Raw genomic sequence first — 22705 nt, 5'->3', positions numbered from 1 at the left:
TTTCCTGTCCTGAGGCGGTCAGTTGTTTTAGCTTTTTTTGTATTTTATTATATAGCTGTCTTTAAATCAGGATGTTCCATGACTTAAAACTAGAGCGAGCTAGAGCGAAGATGAAAAATACGAAATTATTGATGTTGTTGTAATCAGTTTTCTCTGCCATGTTTTTACTTAGACTTTAAATATTTAGTTTCTATTATCTTTTTTGTTTGATTTGTTAGGGCATAGTACAGTTTCGCACCATGAAAATTAATATTTTTCCTTCTAATAAATGTATTCAATTTGAGAATAACATGTTTATTTTGAGACATTGCCTTGGTTAAGTTTTTATATTGGGCAATTTTAAATTTTTTAAATTTTACAAATTAACGAGTGCTTATTTTCGCTTGTGAACAAACTTATTAATATATAAGGGTAACGAATTTATAATCTACGCGTTCATAAACGGCGCGTGTTTTATTAATTTATGGAAATAAACTTTTTGAAAGTCATGTATTAAAATAAGAAGACTTATTAATTGTTTGCGCTCGTACACACGCAATATATATTTTTTTTGTTGGAGCTTTCTTCGCATATAGGACAAAAAATAATGATGGAGTTACATCGGGTTATGTTGTATCTCATGATTTTAACTGCTCTTAGATTAGAAGCATTTGCTTATGGATGGAAGAGTAGTGTACATTTGAATTTAAAAAAAAACAGTTTAACAAAATATTATTCTAAAATAGAATAACACATTTATTGAAAATTTGTGTTGAAATTAAAGTTTTTTCAAAACAAATACGAGTAGTTATGGTTACCTCATAATCATGATTTTGAAATTAAAAGACAAACATATTTAATGTTTTTATAATTAATGTTTTAACGTCTTATGAAAGAATAAATAGATTTGTCCATAAAAAAACTTAATTCTTTCAAGAAAGGCATACAAATATTTTGTTTATATTTAAATTGCGTCAGTACGGGCCCTACAAATAATTCGACTAAATATTTTAAAGCATAACTAGCAAAAAGAGTATTCCCATAAAATAATTAAATTAACCCCATCAATGTAACTCACACTACGTTTACTTTAATCTGTGATATTCATTCAAAATTAATATATGATCGATAAAACCAGAAGCATTGGAATATCCTCATTTGTTAATCTTCTTGAATGATTTGACATGACAAACTATTATTAACTGGTGGTAAGTAAGATTATTTTTATCGCAAGTTTTGAGATAATAAACATGCAAAATGGTATAAATAATCAAACAAAACAAAGCAAAGTATCATTACCAAGATGTTCCAATTCGTAGTACTCGCTGCCCTCGTCGCTGTGGCTTCGGGTAAGTTATCCAAAAAGAATTATATTTTTACAAAAAGCCGGAAATTTTTTTAGAATTTGTCTTAAAAATAAACTTATTAAATGTTTTGTATAAATCAATAAATAGTTAATATGTTTCTCCAGCCGGCACCCTCGGTCCGATCCGCGGAATCGGATCCTCCCCCATTGTTGGAGGAACCGAGGCTTCCATCCAGGATGCCCCATGGCAGGTGGCTCTCCAGTACAATGGAGGACTCCGTTGCGGAGGCTCCATCATCAGCACCACTGTCATCCTGACCGCTGGACATTGCACCGTCTCGTAAGTCGAACCGGCTATTTTGTTAATACAATTTGATAGTATAAAAAATAATGATTTTATCCGCAACATGACAAGTGGACCGAACTGCTAATAAACTGATTTACATTTTCCAGAACCTCTGCCGGAGCATGGAATGTCCGTGCCGGATCTAGCCAGCACGCATCTGGTGGCACTTCCTACAAGGTGTCCAGGGTGGTGACCAACCCCCAGTACTCCGCTGCCAGGCTCGACTACGACATCGCCGTCCTCATCCTCTCAGAAGTTATCCTCATTGATAACCTCAACACCGAGATCATTCCTCTGCCAACCCTGAACCAGAATGTTCCCACTGACTCTGCAGCTCTCGTCACCGGATGGGGAACTACCTCGGTAAGTTGATTCATAACCAATATATGTATTGGTCTTTTATGGAAGTACATTAGGCGCAGGTGAAAACTAGTATCTTGTCAATAATGAATTTAATTAATGTTTACTTTCTTTCCGACAGTCCGGAGGCTCCATCCCAAGCACCCTCCGCAAGGTGACCCTCCCCGTTGTCGACCAGGCTGCTTGCGTAGCTGCCTATGCCGGATTCAACCCCGTCACCGACAGGATGATCTGTGGAGGTCTGTTGGGAGTCGGTGGCGTTGATGCTTGCCAGGGAGACTCTGGTGGTCCATTTGTCGTCGATGGAATCATTGTCGGAGTCACTTCCTGGGGAAGTGGCTGCGCTCAGGCCAGGTACCCCGGAGTATGGTCTCGCGTACCAGCTTTGGTTGACTGGGTTGAGGCACAGCTGTAAATAAACAAACATAATAATTGTTTGCAGCCGACCATCTTCTTTCAGATCTTAATTATTTCATTGTTATGTATTCCTGTGAACATTCGATACTTGTAATAATAAAACTACAACTCTGAAAATTTCTTTTTTCCATTATCTCCATGTCTCCTCACACATCAGTTAATTATCACATAATGTAGATTTGTAAGGGAAAATTAAAAAAATGCCATATTGTCAATTTGCGGGTTATCTGACTAAATTTAATAAAAAATTCCTGATACAAGGGATTACAAAGAATCTTACTTAGAATCAATTTACGATGTTCATCTGTTGATGAAACACAATGCTGTTAATGAATTTTAGCCAAATTATGTTCAGACTTATGATAAAGTTCACGAAACCCACCCTCATAGTATTCCTTATATTTATATTTAAAAATACAGATAGTTTGATATAAATATGCAGAACAATGATTTTCCTGGGATGAATTCCGAAATTAACCAGGAAGCGTCAGAAGTCTCACATATAACGATTACCACACAAGAGGCAAACGTCAATCGCTAGCTGCAGCTGAAAACTAAACTGTAGCTTACCGGCTCCGAGTTATCTGCTGGCAGCTAGGCGAATCAATGATCTCGCGTGTTTCGTTTTATCTTCCCGTATTAGAGCAGATAGTAAATAATAATTTCGGTAGGGTTTCAAAATATTCAGTACATTTTTGTGAACAACGGTGGATTTTAAGGCGATGCAAGACAAAATCATGTGTTTTTGGTTTGAAAATTTGGTCACCTAGAAATGTTTCAGATGCTTTAATTAAATACTGCGAGTAGAATACATCCTGGCCTTTAAAATAATGGAATATTTTTTAGTTAAGTCGTTTTATAAGCCCAGAAAAAAATAATGTATAAGGCCTATGAAAACTGTTTTAATGTTCAAAATCTCCTACTTACAAACCGATTTTTGGTTATGGTTTTATTGTATAATGCGGCAAATAAAGTTATTTATAAAACTATACAAAAACATTTAAATATTTGTGCCTGAACATCCATAAAATAAAATAAAAGGCACTTTTCGGCCATGTTTTTTTCTTGCATAAATCAAAACAGGTGAATGGTGCTAAGCGGGAATTTAAGCTTTCTCGCCATCTACGTAAGGTATGTTATTGATAGCGGCTCGATTCAAAATATTACACGACGTAATGCATCGCCTTTACTGAATTTCGGTTGATTTTCACAAATTGCGTTAGACTTTCTATGAATATCGGTAAATTTTAAATAAATTTCGGTGGGAATGGCTCTCGATGGGGATTTAATATATTGCTTGACTTGCCTTGCACTTATCAAGCAATAAATCAAAACCGCCATCGAGAATCCGAAGTCCAATAACAAAATATAATATAAATGTGATAAATTTATGAGAACGATTTTGTGTATTGTCCCAAAATCCAAAACAGAGGTAGCTGAAAGCTTCATTTTAGGCCGCAAAAATCCTCAACTGGGTCGCATGCTGCCCATGGGCCGCAGGTTGGTCACCGCTGGTCTAGTTTATAAATTATAAAGGTAATAACTATAAATATTTAGGAATAAAGTATTTCAACAACCTTCCGATTGAAATAAAGAAATTAAAGGATATTAACATACTTAAACTAAAACTGAAGTTACTTTTTCAGAAATAATTAACTAAATAATTGCCTGTTTTTCCCTTCATTGATATTTATTATCAGTCATTACTCATCTCCACTGTATTTAGATTTTGTCTCTTTATATATTGTTCCTATCATATATATATACTTACTTATAGCATAATGATATTCTATTTTTCTTATAATTAGTGTAACTCTCTCACCAACCACAAGAACCAGTTTCTTCATTGGTGAGATTGCGAACATAAATCTGTACCCGAGAAGCATACGGATGCAAGTCCAAAAAGCTAAATGTTCAGGAGAGCCAAAATACTTTTTTTTCTGTAAGTTTGGTCTCATAACTTCTGCGGATATTCATGATAATTGATTTTTATTTTTTATCCTATTGAATCAATTAATTTTGTATTGAAAATGAGAAAATAAAATAAAATATTTTATATGCGAAGCCTAAAAAAAAGCATTGTGGACTTGAGTCCTTCTGCTTCAAAATGATATTGAATATTTTGGTACGACACATGGTATATTATAAAAGGATCAATGTTGAAAACTTCACTTGGAAGTAAAATAATAACTATATAACAGGTAAATATAAATATATATTTTATTTATATTTATATTTACCTATAAATATAAATAAAGTACATATTTATATTTTATTTATTGTTAATATAAATATAAATAAAATAGATCAATGTTGAAAACTTCATTTGGAAGTAAAATAATAACTATATAACAGGTAAATATGAATATCTATATTCCATATCTTCGTCATCTGACAGAGAAAAAAAGATTTAAAAAAAAAAATGCAAAAAAGTGCAGTGGCTCTGGTACCCACTATAACATCTTTTGTAGATCACCAAAATTTGGTGTATTTAATGCGATTGGATTTGTATTTACCCGGGGGTCAATACCTCCGGGGCGATCAAAACGGTTCCATGATAAATCAACACAGTGACAATTCAACACACCTTTAAAAAGTGATATAAAGTCATTAGAAACGATGAAAAAAATAAATTAAACCTAACCTACTTAACCTAGTTAATAGAGATTTTGTTTCATCACTTTTCATGACTTTATATATCTTTTTAAAAATGCGAAATTATTATGAATTATCATTTTGGTGATTTATCCGGTCACCGCTCAAAACACCTCTCCTTTTTCTTCTAATATAATAATATTTAAATTCAGTTTCCTGAAAACCATTATTATACAGTAGCATCGCCGACACATTTACGTCAGCTCGTAGCCATAATACCGTTGATATTAGGAAACCCTCACCATTCATATTCTTCTTTCGATATACAAAAGGTGATTGTGAACCATTTTAAAGGGGATTTAAATATTTTAAATTTTCTAATTTCAAATATTTAATATAGATGAATTGTTCCCTTTAATTGTTTTGTCGTGAGGTAAAATATTTGGAATTGGGTAGTTTTTTTTTTGCCCTTTCAATCGCTGAATGGACAGAGTCTACTTTCAGGTGAGTGTGACCACGTAATAAAAAATTATGATGAATGATCTTGAGGTTTTTAATTTTTTTTTAAACCAGCCATACGTAGGATATGGCTATTGTTATATTTCTATGTTGACCTGCACAGTTGTCAGACCATACGGTTATTTCTTCAACATTATCCCCCATATCGCTGTATATCCACTTTAAGAGGCAAGACGCTACTTCATTTGCCCCCTGTTTTCCATCCCTATATAGTCCATTCAGTAGTGTAATGATGAGGTAAGGTAAATGTAAGTAAATAAATAAATAAGTGACATGGTCAGGTCTTCAATAATAATATCACCACCTATGTTTTCATCAGTCTCTTCAGAACAATTCTGTTTCTTGAGCCTCGTCATCCATTCATACACGGAAATACTCTTTTTCATTTTTATTTATTGCAGGAATGCAATAAATAATGATGAGAGCACTGGGATTGTTTTGTTTAGTTCCACAGAAAACATAGAAATTAGAGGCAGAAGGACGCAAAATGGACTTGAGTCTACATTCGAATGTTTACTTCCACGGAAAGCGTAGTAATGTTAGAGGCAGAAAGATTCAAGTCCAATGTACATCTTTATGCTTCTACGATGTAATGGTTCTTGCATCCTTATATATTTTTGAAAATACTATAAATATTCAAGATAGGGCTTGCATCTTTCTGCCACTAATGAACATGATAATTTACTTCATGTCTTCATCAAAAACTCATTTCTTCAAATTTTGGACTTGCATCCGTATGCTTCTCGGGTACAGAAATATATATTTGTATGTACTCATATTATATCCTGTACCCACTTTAAATATATTAAATAAAATAAAATAATAAAAAACAAAATAAAAACAGCTTCGGCAATACCAAAGAAGTGTGACGATAAAGCACTGCATGCAAGCTCCTGCTCTCCCGGTAACCCGTAGTTGAACTCGTAATTAAAAGCATTGTAATTAGTTAAGTCGGGGTGGCATGTTTTTGTAACGGGAAATTTATGTCAGTGCGGTGTGCATAGTTCTAAATAATGTTAATATTTATTGCAGATAAGTTGGATTCAGGTATTAAATTTAGAGTTAAAGGAGACAGTGATTAAATTATCCCTAAACTTGTGCTAGTAAAAGAATGTACTTCATCCTATTTGCATGAAACTCATTTAGGATTATTCATTTCTGAGAAAATTTCGATGACTTTTGTTTTTTGTTTTGCTTTATTTGAAAAAATCTTGAGTTTTTCTAAAACTAATACGAAGTTTTAAACGATTTTAAAGAAACGAACTTCATTAGATGGTGAAAATTTAATTCTTTACCACAACCCTTTAACAACAAGAAGAAACAAAATACTCAATATTGCAACTTGAAATACGATAACCCTTAGAACCGAAGAAAGCCTTCACGAGCTAGAAATAGCTCTCGAAGAAATAAAATGGGATATCCTGGGCATTAGTGAGATGCGAAGACTAGGAGAAAAGATTGAGGAACGCATTGACTATATACTATTGCACAAAGGCGAAATTGTTAGAGGAGGCCTATGCCAAGAGGCAAACTGTGCTTCAGGATATATTATAACAAACAAAACATTTCTAATATTAATATACCTAACAGAAGTTCAGAATAAAAGGCTAATTATTATTTTTTTCATTTAAACTTCCGATTTAGTTGTCCGGGTTAAATCTTCCCCAAAGGAAAAACTTAACCCTTCCACTCACTTTTCCACAAATGATCATCTAGTCAATCAACATTATGTAAGTGCATTATATAAGCAAAATAAATACAAAACAATACAAGAACAACACGTCAACTCACCAGAGATCAAATGGAAAAATAATTCACCGACTCCAGATATTTTCATATCAGAGGGTTCGGCTCGGTAGAACTTCTAACAGGGCCTATAAATCCTACTGATCCCCCAACACAAATACTAAAAAAATCTTTTGTTATCCTACGTGTATTCAAAATGACCGACTTGAATGCGAACTTTGATGCGAAATGACTTTTGCATCTTTATATATAATTTTTTTGATAGATCTAATACGCCTAAATTTTTAATTAGAGAGCTAGATATAATGCCAGTAGCCGAAATAACGAATGGTAATATTTTTATAGTCTGAGAATGCCAAATTCTTTTTATTTCATTATTATTATTTATTATTATTATTATTATTATTATTATTATTATTATTATTATTATTGACATGGTTCCGTCGGTTTGTCGATTGGTGATTTAGGTCATCGGGTCTGTTGAGATTGCTTCATACAATTTGCGAAGTGTTCCAGAGCCTTTCCAATAAAGCCCGGTACTCTCAAGGACAACGTGCCTTATAGTACAAGCCGTTGACGACAATTTATTCGAAAACGACAGCGAAGATATCTTTGGCGATTGTCAACTGTTGAATATAACAGTTGGAAATAACTCTGACATGAACGCGAACGCTAACAAAAATAATGATTCTAATAATATTGGACTATTGGACTATCACTCACTCAACAACAGTAAACTAAACCAGTCACGAATTATTTCTGTCCACAAAATATTTAAAATAAAACTTAACACTCTATTCCTGTGCCATTGTGTTCCAGTGTAAAAGTTTTGAATCTGTTCATTTCTTTGTGTCCTCAACAATAAATAAAAGCCCGAAGTTTTAATAACAAATAATAATAACTTTACTTCAATTCAATATTTAATATTATTGTTACACCAAAGGCAGGTAACCTGCATTTCCGCACGCCTTGTGACCGTAGTAGGTACTGATACCTACTCATTACTACCTGTAAGTGAACTTGATTCCAGACAGTAATCAGGGGAGTTCAAACTACTATTAATTTTTAATTTTTATTAACCTAAATCCGAACTTATCATGGATGCGCAGACATACATATTCCTTGCACAAGATGCCATCAATGCACTAACAAATATTTTGATGGATCCCAATAACAAATTTACCAAGGAGCATATTGCCAAAATAATGCCCAAAACTAATAATATCCTAGGGTCCATAGGCCAAATGGCTGCAAGAATGGCTACCCTAGAAGGCGAATTATCAGTGTACAAAAATATTCCTCCTGCTGTTACCACTACTAATATGCAAACAAATAACATCTGCGATATTATTGCAGAGACGAATGATCAAAATTTAAGGGAAAAAAATATTATTATATGTAACTTCCCCGAAAGCAAAGCAATAACCAAGACTGATATTATGAAAGACGACACTACCAGCATAAAAAAAATCATTTTCGACCTGGACAACTCTACCAATTCTCTCGACCTGAAAGTTTACAGAATCGGGAAAAGGGATACTAATAAACCAAGGGGTGTAAAAGTCGAGTTCCCTGAGTCTAAATGGCCGAAAATCCTACTCGGCAAAAAACGCTCGCTGAAGAATAATATCCGCATGTACCCTGATCAATCAGTTGCTCAAAGGAACTATCTAAATAATTTACGAATCGAACTAAAAAATAGGCAATCATCGGGTGAGCAAGACATTACAATCAAGTACATTAATAATCACCCAACAATTGTAAAATTAAATCCAAAAAACTGACCCACAAACTAATAATATATTATCAAAATGTAAGAGGACTGAGAACGAAACTTCAAGAACTAAAATGTACATTACCAACGATGAATTACGAAATTTATGCTCTTACTGAAACATGGCTAAATGCTAGCATAAACGATCAAGAACTGGGGTTTTTAGATCATTTCATTTACAGAAACGACAGATGTCAAAGTTCCAGCAATAAACAATTATTAGGGAACCCCAGCGTAAGGGACGTTTGGAGCGCTATTTACAACGACAATAGGTAAATTTTATTCGCCACGGGTAGAATCGTTCAACCCCAGGAGCTACGTATTGGCCGAATTGCATATTACGCATAATATACTTCTTGATGTTGTGAGTGAATAGTATTCGTTCACAAAATTAAATAATTTTACATATTGTCAAGTCTGCAAATATTTTATTGTTCACTAATCTTTTTCATTACTTTCTATAAAAAAGTTTGTTCGTGATGTAAGTAATATAATGTCGTCACAGCTTTTGCAGTCCTCTTCGATAGGGTTTCCTGTCCTGAGTTGGACAGTTGTTTTAGCATTACTTTAATTCACTGTCTTTAAATCAAGGGTGTAGAATAAAAAATACAAATTTATTGGTGTTGTTGTAATCGGTTCTCACTGCCAAGTTTTACTTAGGCTTTAAATATTTAGATTCTATTTTTTAAGTTTGATTTGTTAGGACATTAAACAGTTTCGCATCAAACTTAATATTTCTCCGTCTAAAAATGTATTCAATTTGAGAACAACTTGTGTATTTTGGCCAATTGCACTGACGTTTTTAATATTGATTTATACTTTCATTTGTGATATTCAAAATCGATAAAAATTTCAAAGATTTTAAAAGATTCAAAATGATCGATAAAACCAGAAGCACTGGTATTTCCGATTTTTTGTTATCTTCATGATTGATTCGAATAAACAAACTATTCTTAACTGGTGGTAGGCAAGATTATTTATTTATCGCAAATATTAAGATAATATGTCATAAAACTGCTATAAATAAACAAACAAAACGAAGCAAGGTATCATTACCAAGATGTTCCAATTCGTAGTACTCGCTGCCCTCGTCGCTGTGGCTTCGGGTAAGTTATCCAAAAAGTATTGTAATTTATAGAATATTTATTATTTAAATATTATTTATTAATTGAATAAAGTAGATGTTTTTTCTTAATAAATTAATAGTTAATATGTTTCTCCAGCCGGCACCCTCGGTCCAATCCGCGGAATCGGATCCTCCCCCATTGTTGGAGGAACCGAGGCTTCCATCCAGGATGCCCCATGGCAGGTGGCTCTCCAGTACAATGGAGGACTCCGTTGCGGAGGCTCCATCATCAGCACCACCGTCATTCTGACCGCTGGACATTGCACCGTCTCGTAAGTCCAACACCTGGCCATTTTGTTAAATTTTCGACGAGAAGGACGAACTGCTAATAAACCGATTTATTATCTATTTCAGAACCTCTGCCGGAGCATGGAATGTCCGTGCCGGATCTAGCCAGCACGCATCTGGTGGCGCTTCCTACAAGGTGTCCAGGGTGGTGACCAACCCCCAGTACTCCGCTTCAAGGCTCGATTACGACATTGCCGTCCTCATCCTCTCAGAAGCTATCGCCATTGATGACATCAACACAAAGATCATTCCTCTGCCAACCCTGAACCAGAATGTTCCCACTGACTCTCCAGCTCTCGTCACCGGATGGGGAACTACTTCGGTAAGTTGATTCATGGCCTATATATGTACTGATCTTTTATGAAAATATATTATACGCATGTGAAAACTAGTATCTTGTCGATAGTGATGATAATTAATGTTTACTTTCTTTCCGACAGTCCGGAGGCTCCATCCCAAGCACTCTTCGCAAGGTGACCCTCCCCGTTGTTGACCAGGCTGCTTGCGTAGCTGCCTATGCCGGATTCAACCCCGTCACCGACAGGATGATCTGTGGAGGTCTGTTGGGAGTCGGTGGCGTTGATGCTTGCCAGGGAGACTCTGGTGGTCCATTTGTCGTCGATGGAATCATTGTCGGAGTCACTTCCTGGGGAAGTGGCTGCGCTCAGGCCAGGTACCCTGGAGTATGGTCTCGCGTACCAGCCATGGTTGACTGGGTTGAGGCACAGCTGTAAATAAACAATCTAAACAATTGTTTGCAGCCGACCATCTTATTTCAGATCTTCATTATTTCTTTGATATGTATTCCTAGTGAACATATGATACTTGTAATAATAAAACTACAACTCTGAAAATATTTGTTTCCATTATCTCCATGTATCTTCACATATCAGTTAATAATTACATAATGTGGACTTGGAAGGGAATTAAAAAATATGGCCATACTGTCAATTCGGGTTATCTGACTTAATTTAACGAAAGCAAATATGTCTAGCACAAGGTATTACAAACAATCTTACTTTGTTTCCAGCGGAAAAAGTTCTAATAAGACAATAATTTTTTTGAAAATTTTACTACCTTATAACTTGTTATTACTGAAATTATCGAGTTTTATTTCTAATTTGAAAGCTTCATAACTAATATTATGCTGTCATGATTTTATGCGGGAGGGCATTAAAATGTGTGTTCCTTGATAGATGTAGAATAAGGAACACAAGAAGTGCGATGTGGGCTTGGTTTATGATCCAAAAGTCTGTCATCAGGCTTTAAATTTCCAATACAAAACTGTGTTTCATCATCATTGAGAAAATCATTAGACAGAACGCATTCTAAGTGGGGAGAAACCAAAAGAATTAAATCAGTGGCGACTATGGTTTTAATTCAAATCTACATGGAAGGCTTACTTTTTACTATTCAGTTGGCGTAATGGTTTTGAGAATCACTAGTTTAAAATTTAGGGCTTTCCAAGTTGCCTCGAGATATTGGTCGGTTACAAGGTTGTTGAACTGTTGAACTGTGAATTCGCAAAAAAGGATTATTTTTAAGATTTTGGTAATTTTTGGATAGGGCCTGACACGCTTATTACGAATATTTTTTAGAAAAAAAAATTTTATTCGCCTTAATTACTATAAAAGAAAACTTTTGCATTTCGGGCGGTGGAGAATTATGAATTTAAATTTTCAATTGCGTTAACCAAAATTCACTTCGCGAATCGATGCGGCGGCAATCAGCTGCCATTAGGTACGTCACTGTTATATTCATATCAACAGTTTCAAAAAATTTATCATTGAATTCTTCGGGATAATTTCAACAAATTGTGCAATGAAAACAGACTTGACTTAAATATGTCAAATAGTCAGATTGTGAGTGGTTTATTTATGGTCAGATTTTTCGAATAAAAGATCCAGTGATCTTTAATAACAACATCGAAAACAATAATCTTGAGACATTACCCAAACTAAAGACATCACTTTTAAATCAAATCTTTCTTTTGTTAACCACATAACGGAAATCTTTAAAAAGGCTTACAAATTTTCGGATTTATAACTAGATTAACTAGAAATGTCAAACAATATTAATTTTATTAAACTGTTATATTTTACCTTTGTCAAAAGTCAATTTTCTCCCGTCTGGAAACCACACTACAATATTCATGTACAAGATATTGAAAGAATATAAAATAATTTATTACTTTTTCTATGTTTTCAAATGGGGATTCACGCAATTTTGTTGAACTTAAACACTATTTTGAATGAAATGAATATGCTTAAATTGTCTGAAAGAAGGTTTTTCACTGACTTGGTATTTCTATATAAATTCTAAATGATGTATTTGATGATCCAGTTAGGATTCCGCTACGTAATACTAGAAGTCGGGATGTATTTCAGTGCAGAAATTCTGGTACTAACTAACAAATGTTTCCTCATTGCCCGGAATACTTATGAAGGGTAACAAATGTACCGAATCAGTAGACATCTTTGATTTATCACTTGACAAATACAAATTATTGTTACTGAGACATTTTAGTTATGTATAATAAATATGAACTGTATTCATGTATAATTTTTTATATTCAATTGTAAAATCCCCTAAAAAGAGCGTTATTAAAGTAACAAATAAATAAACAAATCTATACATATATATTAGGGTGTCCCAAAAAAGTTAAAGTTGTTATTTTTGAACGCATACCCTCTAATTTTGTTTGAATAATGAAAAAACACACACAAAAACACGAAAATCACTCGTTCAGGCAAGATGTTGTTAGATTTACGCACTTCTAAAAAGAGTATATTTTTAATAGGAGTCGTAAAACACCAAATATCGGGTTCTAAACTGCCATCTAATGGACAAGTTCTTGAAGTTTTGTTCTACAATATCCGGAAAGTGAATTTCACTGTCAATATATACCAAATATAGCCATAGTTGGTATTAAAAGCTGTGTTTGAAGTAAAAATCATGCAAATGACTACAAGCCCTGACATACCACTCTTCAAAAAGTTTCGAGATAACTGTAAAAATGTTGATCCCGATAAAATTCAGTGCTATAGAGAAAATCTCACATTGCACCTAACCGGTTCCGAAATCGATGATTTGCTTGACTTTTACCATACTGCACTGACAACAAAAATACTTGAAGATGACTATTGAGAGTTTTTAGAGCTCTGTGTGATAGTTTTAGGAGGAAATACAGCGAGAAAATTTAAGATTCGGCCTCCAGGTGCTCGATGGATGGCAAAGGCGCTTTATTCCTTGAAAATATCATTAATTTGTGCGCAATTTAAAATTACCGGTAAGGATAAGGCGGCACTTTTATACGTTTGCCTGTTCATAGTAACATCCTATGTCAAGCCATGGTTACAATGTATTATACCAGTTAAAGCACCTTATCAGGACTTGTGATTTTTGAAATCGATGAAGGCTTAAGAAAAAATTGATGAAAACATCTCAATGTCAGCTTTATTTCTGTTCAGTAAGCAGTTATGGTATTTGACCGATGAAGGATCTATTTTATCGCTGTTTGACGACGCTGTGGATCAAACAAAAGATCAAAGAAAAATCAAAAAAAAAAAATTTATCAACCCATGACAAACGTTACATCCCATTGAAGGAAGATCTTCGATGGTAAATTGTATGGTAATTTTATTAAGTAGTTTAAATTATGTTTTGTATTGAGGTTTTTGTTCATATCATAGTTTAGTGACTTTTGTTTCAGAGAAAAATATTTACGACTTCATTTCAGTCAGGATCAAGTATTTGTTTGATCGTCTGAAAACAGATGCAAGTTTTCTTAACGAATTCCCTACGTTGTGGTCAAATATTGCTTCGTATCAGAAGTCAGAAAGAAGGTGTCGCCGCTGAGGGTAGTGAATGATACAGCTGAAAGAACTGTTAAGTTAATGCAAGATTTTCATGGCTTAATCTCACGGTCGAAGAGGAACAAAAATATTTTTTGTTACGATGCGTTCAGGAACACTGGAAGATTTATTCTGACTGTAAAAAACAAACTATAATATAAAATACTACATAATTGAACATTTGTGCATTTTTAAATTTTATTTATCCGACAAAAATGAAAGTTGAAAATCCTTCCATATTAACTCTGTACCATATGTTTGGCATCAAGTCGGCACGGGTTGCCGGTGTTTTATCAAAATAATATTTATTATATGAGTTATTGGGATCAAATGGAATAAAATAAGAGGGTATGCATATTTAAATTCATGAAAAAAAAATTCTTCCTTATGTCCCATAATCGATCTAACAAAATTTCGGAGGAATAGCATTCCGATGTATTGCTTCACTTGTCTGGCACTTTTAAGCAATAAATCAAAACCCCCTCGTGAATCCGTGGTCCAATAACTGGAAAGTTCTAATTTCACAAAAAAATTACATAAATTAACTTTTTTTTGTATAGTACCAAAATCCAAAACATAGATGACAAAAAGCTTCATTTTGGGCGGTAAAACGTTTTCAACTAGATAGCAAGCAGCCCGTGGGCCGCAGATTAGGCATCCCTGGTCTAGTATATAAATTGTACACGTAACAGCTCCAGCAATACGTATGAAGTGTGACGATTAAGAACTGAATGCAATTCCTGCTCTCTTGGTACCCGGTAGTTGAACCGGTAAGTAAAAGCGTTGTAATTAGTTAAGTCAGGGGGGCATGTTCTTGTACGGGGTAATTTATGTCGGTGCGGTGATACTTCTAGATGATGTTCATATTTACTGCAGGTGAGGTGGCTTCAGGTAAGGGGGATTTAACAGAGACAGTGATTAAATTATCCTTAAACTTTCGCGAGCACAATAATGTACTTCGTCCTAGTTGCGAGGAAGTTGAAATAAACCGAGGGATTATTAATTTCTGAGAAAATTTTAAAACGACGACTGTAAGTTCTGCTGTATTTGAAAACTTCTTTAATTTGTTTAAAAATAATATAAGGTTTCAAACGATTTTGAAGGAGCTAACTTCATAAGTTATTTATTATTTAATCCCTGTAACACCCGTCTCGGAATAGAAATTGTCTGGTGAGGTGGGTAACATAAATTTACATGGAAAACTAATAAAAATAAATTCCCGGGTTCAAATATCGACCGCAAAATTTATTTAATTTTTTATTAATTAAAAACTTGTAATTTACATGAAACAACTTGTACACAGAAGATAGAGATAAAATAAGAAACTAATGATAACTTTTAAAAATAAAAAAATATATATTGATATGGTTCTGTGGGTTTGTCGATTGGTGATTTGGGTGATCGGGTATCTTGAGATTACCTCATACAATTTGCGAAGTGTTCCAGCGCCTTTCCAATGAAACCCGGTACTCTCAAGGACAACGTGCCTTTTGGTACTGGCCGTTGACGACAATTTATTCGAAAACGCCAACGAAGTTATCGTTGGCGATTGTCAACTGTTAAATATAACAGTTGGAAATAACTCTGACGTTGGTGAGAACGCAAAAAAAATAGTAAATAACGATTCTATATTTTAAGCTATTAGGGAATCCCAACTAAAGGGACGTTGGGAGCGCTATTTACAACGACATTAGCTATATTTTATTCACCATAGGTAGAATCGTTCGACCACAGGAGCTATGTATCGGCCATATTAAAAATTACGCATAATATCTCACGATAAAATATGTTCATTCTATTCCGAAAATCGTTCAACAGCATACACCAAAAAACTACACAATAAACTAAATCACTGTTACCTATATTATCAAAACGTCAGAGGAATTCGAACTAAACTGGACACTCTCAGACTAGAAATAACTACTTCAATATTTGATGTGTTGATTTTCACAGAAACTTTGTTACATTCGGATATTCACACTGCAGAACTAGGAATGTCAAGATACAACGTTTTCCGCCGGGATAGAAATCAATCTACAAACGATGACATTAAAAACAATAAAAGAAGAAGTGGTGGAGTTCTGATTGCAGTAGCGAAAAATATTGTCTCCAGACAGTTAAATACAAAAAATGTTGAAATAGAGCAATTATTTGTTATGATTAATACAGGTAAAAACAGAATTTTATTGGGTAATGTGTACATTCCGTCTAAATCGGATATTAGTATTTATGCCAAGCATTTTGAAGATATTGAAATTTTACAATTAAAATATCCAAAAGTAAAAATAATTATAACTGGCGATTTTAATCTTCCGAACATCATTTGGAATCAAAACTTTATGGAATTGACAGGTATAGAAAATGCTGGCTTGTCAACTATAAACAAAGAAGTTATAAGCATGTCAAATTTTATAAATCTAACACAATTAAATAAAATTGAAAATAGTAATAACAAAATACTGAACTTGGTATTTTCAAGTGATACTTCAGTAACTGTAGTAAAATCAAGTGAAATAATATTACCTGTAGATAACTATCATCCTCCATTAAATATTAGCGTATCACTAAATAAAATACCAAAACTACAGTGCAAAAAATCACTTCACAATTTTAATAAAGCTGATTTTAATCATATTAATGAATGCTTAAATGCTACTGATTGGACTTTTTTAAAACAAGAAAATATTAACGAAAATATCAACGTATTCTATAAAATAATTCACAATATCATAGAAAAAAGTGTGCCTTACATTAAATGTAAAAATAATGTTTTCCCTCAGTGGTTCAATAAAGATTTAATTGACTTGACTCTATTGAAGAAGAAAATACATAAAAAGTACAAAAATTCTAAATCAATTAATGATTATATTCAATTCAATTCAATTCGGCGCCAATGTCACGATCTTTCTAAAAATTGTTACAAAGAATACTTAAATAATGTGGAAAATTCAATTGCAAATAACGACATCAACACTTTATGGAAGTACTCAAAGTCATTAAAAAGAAATGAAATAGATATACCTGCTAGCATGTATTATAACGGCATAAATGGAAATAATGCAGAAACTATTGTTAATTTATTTGCTTCATTCTTTAAAGATGTATATGACACCACAATTGATAATAGTGACCACATTATCACATTATTACTCACCAATCAGTCGATTACACATTTTGGGAAATGAACATGCTAACATCGGCGACATTTATTGCTTAAAATTAGCGCAATATAAACATGCACTCAAAAATTGTTTTTCCATAATGTAACTTTATATACGCAATATGGACATGTTGAAATGAAATGATGATAGTTCTCATTGTTCTTTTTTTGTTATTTTTGGTTGTGATACACAAAATAATTGTATTTTATTTTTAAGTTTAAAACTATTATTATGTAATGATATTATTTTTCTTACTTTTGTACTCTGTAATATGTTTATTTATAAAAGGCAGTATAGCCGTTTATGTATTTAAAATAAAAATAAAAATAATATGGTTCTTGAAATTGTAATCAAATAATACATGCGTACGAAGTTACTGATATAACCAACCATCCAACTGTTGGCATAAATCAACCTGCGTTTATATACGATCTATTCGGAGAATACTATTAGAAAGTAAATGTTTTCCTGAAGGGTATAAAAAATTAATTATGTACTACATTTAGCTATACAGATTCAGTTAGTGATACTTTTACAATAATAAAGTCGGCAAATATTTTAGAATTTACAATTCTTTTTCATCAGATTCTGTAGCAAAGTTTGTTCATTATGTAAGTAATATAATGTCGTCATAATTTTTGCAGTTCTCCGCACTCCGGTAGTATTAGTCCAGTAACCACGTACATCAGACCTTGCATCAGATCTGCTAGTTCTAATATATGGGTGAGTTGTTTATGACGTTAGCCCGATGATTAATCCAAGTTTCCGACCTCGAACGCCAAACGCAACATCATCAAAAATATAAAAAAAACAGTATATTTTCTAACTTTCTTCAGTTTTTAGCCATGCTAAAAAACGAGTTTTTAATTTTTATTATTTCATACGTTTTCGAAGCAGACTAAATTTTCTACAATTTGAGCTTAGAACTTTATAGGCTCAATTACTTCTAAAATTCAGCTTTCCAGGTGAGATGGTTATGATCGAAAACTAGTTCTTGAGGATTAAAAACTCCAAAAATTGAAGAAAGGTAGAATATATTTTTATTTTTTTTTATTTTTGACAATGTTTAGTTTGGTCCTCGAGGTCGAAAACAAGGATTATTTACTGAACTAACATCATATACAACTTAAGTAAGTTACTTTTAGTAAGCTAGAGTGAAGATTGAAAAATACGAAATTATTGAAGCTATTAGAAGTATTAAGAAAGAATAAATAGTTTTTTCCATATAAAAAACTTAATTCTTTCAAAAAAGGCACACAATTACAATATTGTATTGGTGTTTGAATGCTCGTGGAAAAATGTATTTTTACTAACTAATGTCTGTGTACCGGTGCAAACGAATAAGTCGTCTCAATATTTTAAAGCATAACTAGCGAAAAGAGTATTTCCAAAAATAATTAAATTAGCACCACCAATTTACTCGTAGATTATAATGTAGGGTATGTTTACTTTAATCTGGGATATTCATTCATAATTACTATCTGATCGATAAAACCCGAAGCACCGGTATTTCCGCACTTTTTATCTTCGTGATTGATTTGACAATACAAACTATTATTAACTGGTGGTAGGTAAGATTATTCTTTATCGCAAATATTAAGATAATTTAATAGAAAAACTGCTATAAATAATCAAACAAAACAATGCAAGGTATCATTACCAAGATGTTCCAATTCGTAGTACTCGCTGTCCTCGTCGCTGTGGCTTCGGGTAAGTTATCTAAAAAGTATTGTAATTGTATAAACAGCCGATAAAATTTATAGATGAAATAATATTAATAAAGTTGATATTTATCTCAATAAATTAATAGTTAATATGTTTCTCCAGCCGGCACCCTCGGTCCAATCCGCGGAATCGGATCCTCCCCCATTGTTGGAGGAACCGAGGCTTCCATCCAGGATGCCCCATGGCAGGTGGCTCTCCAGTACAATGGAGGACTCCGTTGCGGAGGCTCCATCATCAGCAACACCGTCATCCTGACCGCTGGACATTGCACCGTCTCGTAAGTCGAACACCATTTTGTTAATACGATTTGATAGTATAAAAAAATAATGATTTTTGCCGCAACATGACGAGTAGGACGATCCGCTAATAAACCGAATTACTTTTAGAACTTCCGCCGGAGCATGGAATGTCCGTGCCGGATCTAGCCAGCACGCATCTGGTGGCGCTTCCTACAAGGTGTCCAGGGTGGTGACCAACCCCCAGTACTCCGCTGCCAGGCTCGACTACGACATCGCCGTCCTCATCCTCTCAGAAGCTATCGCCATCGATGACATCAACACAAAGATCATTCCTCTGCCAACCCTGAACCAGAATGTTCCCACTGACTCTCCAGCTCTCGTCACCGGATGGGGAACTACCTCGGTAAGTTGATTCATGGCCTATATATGTACTGATCTTTTATGAAAATATATTATACGCATGTGAAAACTAGTATCTTCTCGATAATGATGAATTTAATTTATGTTTACTTTCTTTCCGACAGTCCGGAGGCTCCATCCCAAGCACCCTCCGCAAGGTGACCCTCCCCGTTGTCGACCAGGCTGCTTGCGTAGCTGCCTACGCCGGATTCAACCCCGTCACCGACAGGATGATCTGTGGAGGTCTGTTGGGAGTCGGTGGCGTTGATGCTTGCCAGGGAGACTCTGGTGGTCCATTTGTCGTTGATGGAGTCATTGTCGGAGTTACTTCCTGGGGAAGTGGCTGCGCTCAGGCCAGGTACCCCGGAGTATGGTCTCGCGTACCAGCTTTGGTTGACTGGGTTGAGGCACAGCTGTAAATAAACAAACATAATAATTGTTTGCAGCCGACCATCTTCTTTCAGATCTTCATTATTTAATTGTTATGTATTCCTGTGAAAATTTGATAATTATAATAATAAAACTACAATTCTGAAAATATTTGTTTCAATTATCTCCATGTCCGTTCACACATAATTTAATTATCACATAATGTAGATTTGAAAGGGAATTAAAAAAAAATGGCCATATTGTTAATTTGCGGGTTATCTGACTAAATTTAACGAAAGCAAAAATACCTGACAGAAGGGATTAAATGGAATCTTACTAAGAATTCATTAACGATTTTCATCTGTCGATGAAACACAGTTCTGCAAATGAAATTTAACCAAATAATGTTGAGACCATAATGTTCACGAAACACGCCCGCATCACATTTCTTTTATTAATATTTAAAAATACATATAGTCCAAGTTATAGTCAACTACCAGCTTCTAATAAATGAAACACTACGAATTTCTGTTAATCACGGTTAGTCAGGTAGAAGTATAAAGTTTCCGGTGGAAAAAGTTATAAAACTGTAAATTTTTTCGAAATTTTTACCACTTATTTCAAATTTGAAAGCCTTATAATTAATATTGTTCAGTCATGATTTTATGCGGGAGGAAATTAAAATGTGTGTTCCCTGATAGGCGTAGAGTAAGGAACACAAGAAGTGTGATGTGGGCTTGTTTCATGTTCTAAAAGTCTTGCAAATCGGGCTTTAAATTTCCAATACAAAACTCTGTTTCATCATCATTATGAAAATCAAGAGACACAGGGCGTTCTAACAGATTCAGTCAGATGGCAGACGACAGACAGTTTTAATACATTTATCATTGTAATTTTCTTCGGGATAATATCAACAAATTTTTAATTTGGTGCAATGAAAACAGACTTTATTTAAATATCTCAATATGTCAAATAATCACATTTTTTCGAATAATAAATCCACTGATCTTTAATTACAACATTGATCACAATACTCTTGAGACATTAACACAAATTTAAGACACAGGCATAACTTTTTAATCAAATCTTTCTTTTGTTAACCATATGACAGAAACACGTACATCATTCGAGCCAACTTCTTTTTTCGCCCTGAATAGTTGGCCAGCAATCGACTGAAATAGTGTTTTTATTTTTTTTATTTATTGCATCTCACTATACATAAAACACTTTTTTTCTCATAAAAATCAACCTCACTAGGACTGAGCCTGTATCGAGGTTAACAATTATTGATTGAGTGAATGATAAAAGTTATTTTGATGATGATTACTTAAACAGTATCATTATGTGGATACATTTGACGTTGTACTTTGCACAGTTCGTGAGCCGCCGCGTTATCATCAATCGACCGCTACGCAGTAGGGTAGTCACAGCGCTAGTCAACTGCATTTATTTCACTGAAATAAAAGTTTTATTCTTATTCACCATGGATTTACAAAAAAAATCTCTACAGTTCATGACAAAAGCAAAGATTGTGATAACTGAACTCTTAACAATTTTCAATGACCCAGCTAACAATTTCATGAAAACCCAAATAGTTAAAGTAACACCGAAAACGACATACCTCTTGGTTACAACAGGAGAAATGGCTGTTACTATGCTTATCGTAGTCTAAAAACATTATACTATTCAACATCCCCGAGAGCAATTCACAGTCGACTGCAACGAGAATCACTGAAGATATACAAAAGATTTCATCTTCTCTGAAGGGATTCGAAATCACCTTCAATTCAAACGAGATTAAGATACACCGGTTAGGAATCAAGAAACCTGACCATACTAGACCCATCAAGATTGAATTCAAAGATGCAAAAATTTCCAAATCCATTCTTATGAACAGAGCAAAGTTGAAAAATGGTGTCAATGAAGCAAACGACCACACTAATTTAAAAAGAAATTAACTTGCTATTTTACAAAGTGAACTGAAAACAAGAATAAAAAATTGCGAAACCAACATCACCATTAAATATATTAACTCAATACCAAAAATTGTGAAAGCTTAAAAAAAAACTATCAAAATAAACCACACTAAACCTATACTATCACGATGCGCGAGGGCTCCGAACAAAGCTCGCAAACATTAGAATGTGTATACCATCAATAATATGTTCATCAAACAACATGGTTAGATCCATCCATCAATTCTTCTGAACTAGGATTATCATCTAACAACGTTTATAGGATGGACAGAAACCTAGTTACCAGTTCTGAGTCAAGAGGAGGTGGGGTCCAGGTCGCAATAAAAAAAGAAATTTGCATCTAAGAAATTAACCAAAAAAAACTGTAACGTTGAACAATTGTTTGTATTGGTGAAATTTAAAAGAAAAATGTGAAAAAATAATAACCACCCCCCTCGGCCAACATTGTTGTGTACAAAAACTATTATGAAAACGTTTAAATATTTAAAACAAAATTTCCTGAAGACAAATTTATTACTGTAGGTGA

The 22705-nt window shown here is 33.8% G+C and overlaps 1 protein-coding gene across 1 annotated transcript; it reads left to right on the top strand.

The window, feature by feature from the left end:
* Positions 1-1282: 1282 nt before the first annotated feature.
* Positions 1283-20356, top strand: LOC149423311 (transmembrane protease serine 9-like). Its single transcript, XM_089632717.1, has 13 exons — positions 1283-1328; positions 1451-1625; positions 1739-1994; positions 2113-2402; positions 6886-6953; positions 10266-10440; positions 10523-10778; positions 10897-11129; positions 18116-18129; positions 19122-19181; positions 19299-19473; positions 19583-19838; positions 19960-20356. The coding sequence occupies exons 1-13, from the start codon at positions 1283-1285 to the stop codon at positions 20251-20253; spliced, it is 2298 nt and encodes a 765-aa protein (XP_089488843.1). The 3' UTR covers positions 20254-20356.
* The last annotated feature ends 2349 nt before the right edge of the window (positions 20357-22705 follow it).

This window comes from Hesperophylax consimilis, chromosome 6 (genome assembly GCF_061612785.1).
Source record: "Hesperophylax consimilis isolate HC1 chromosome 6, BYU_Hcon_1.0, whole genome shotgun sequence".
In the NCBI taxonomy this organism is placed as follows: Eukaryota; Metazoa; Arthropoda; class Insecta; order Trichoptera; family Limnephilidae; genus Hesperophylax; species Hesperophylax consimilis.
Note: the sequence above shows the minus strand (reverse complement) of the source record. Positions and strands in the feature narration are given on the sequence as shown.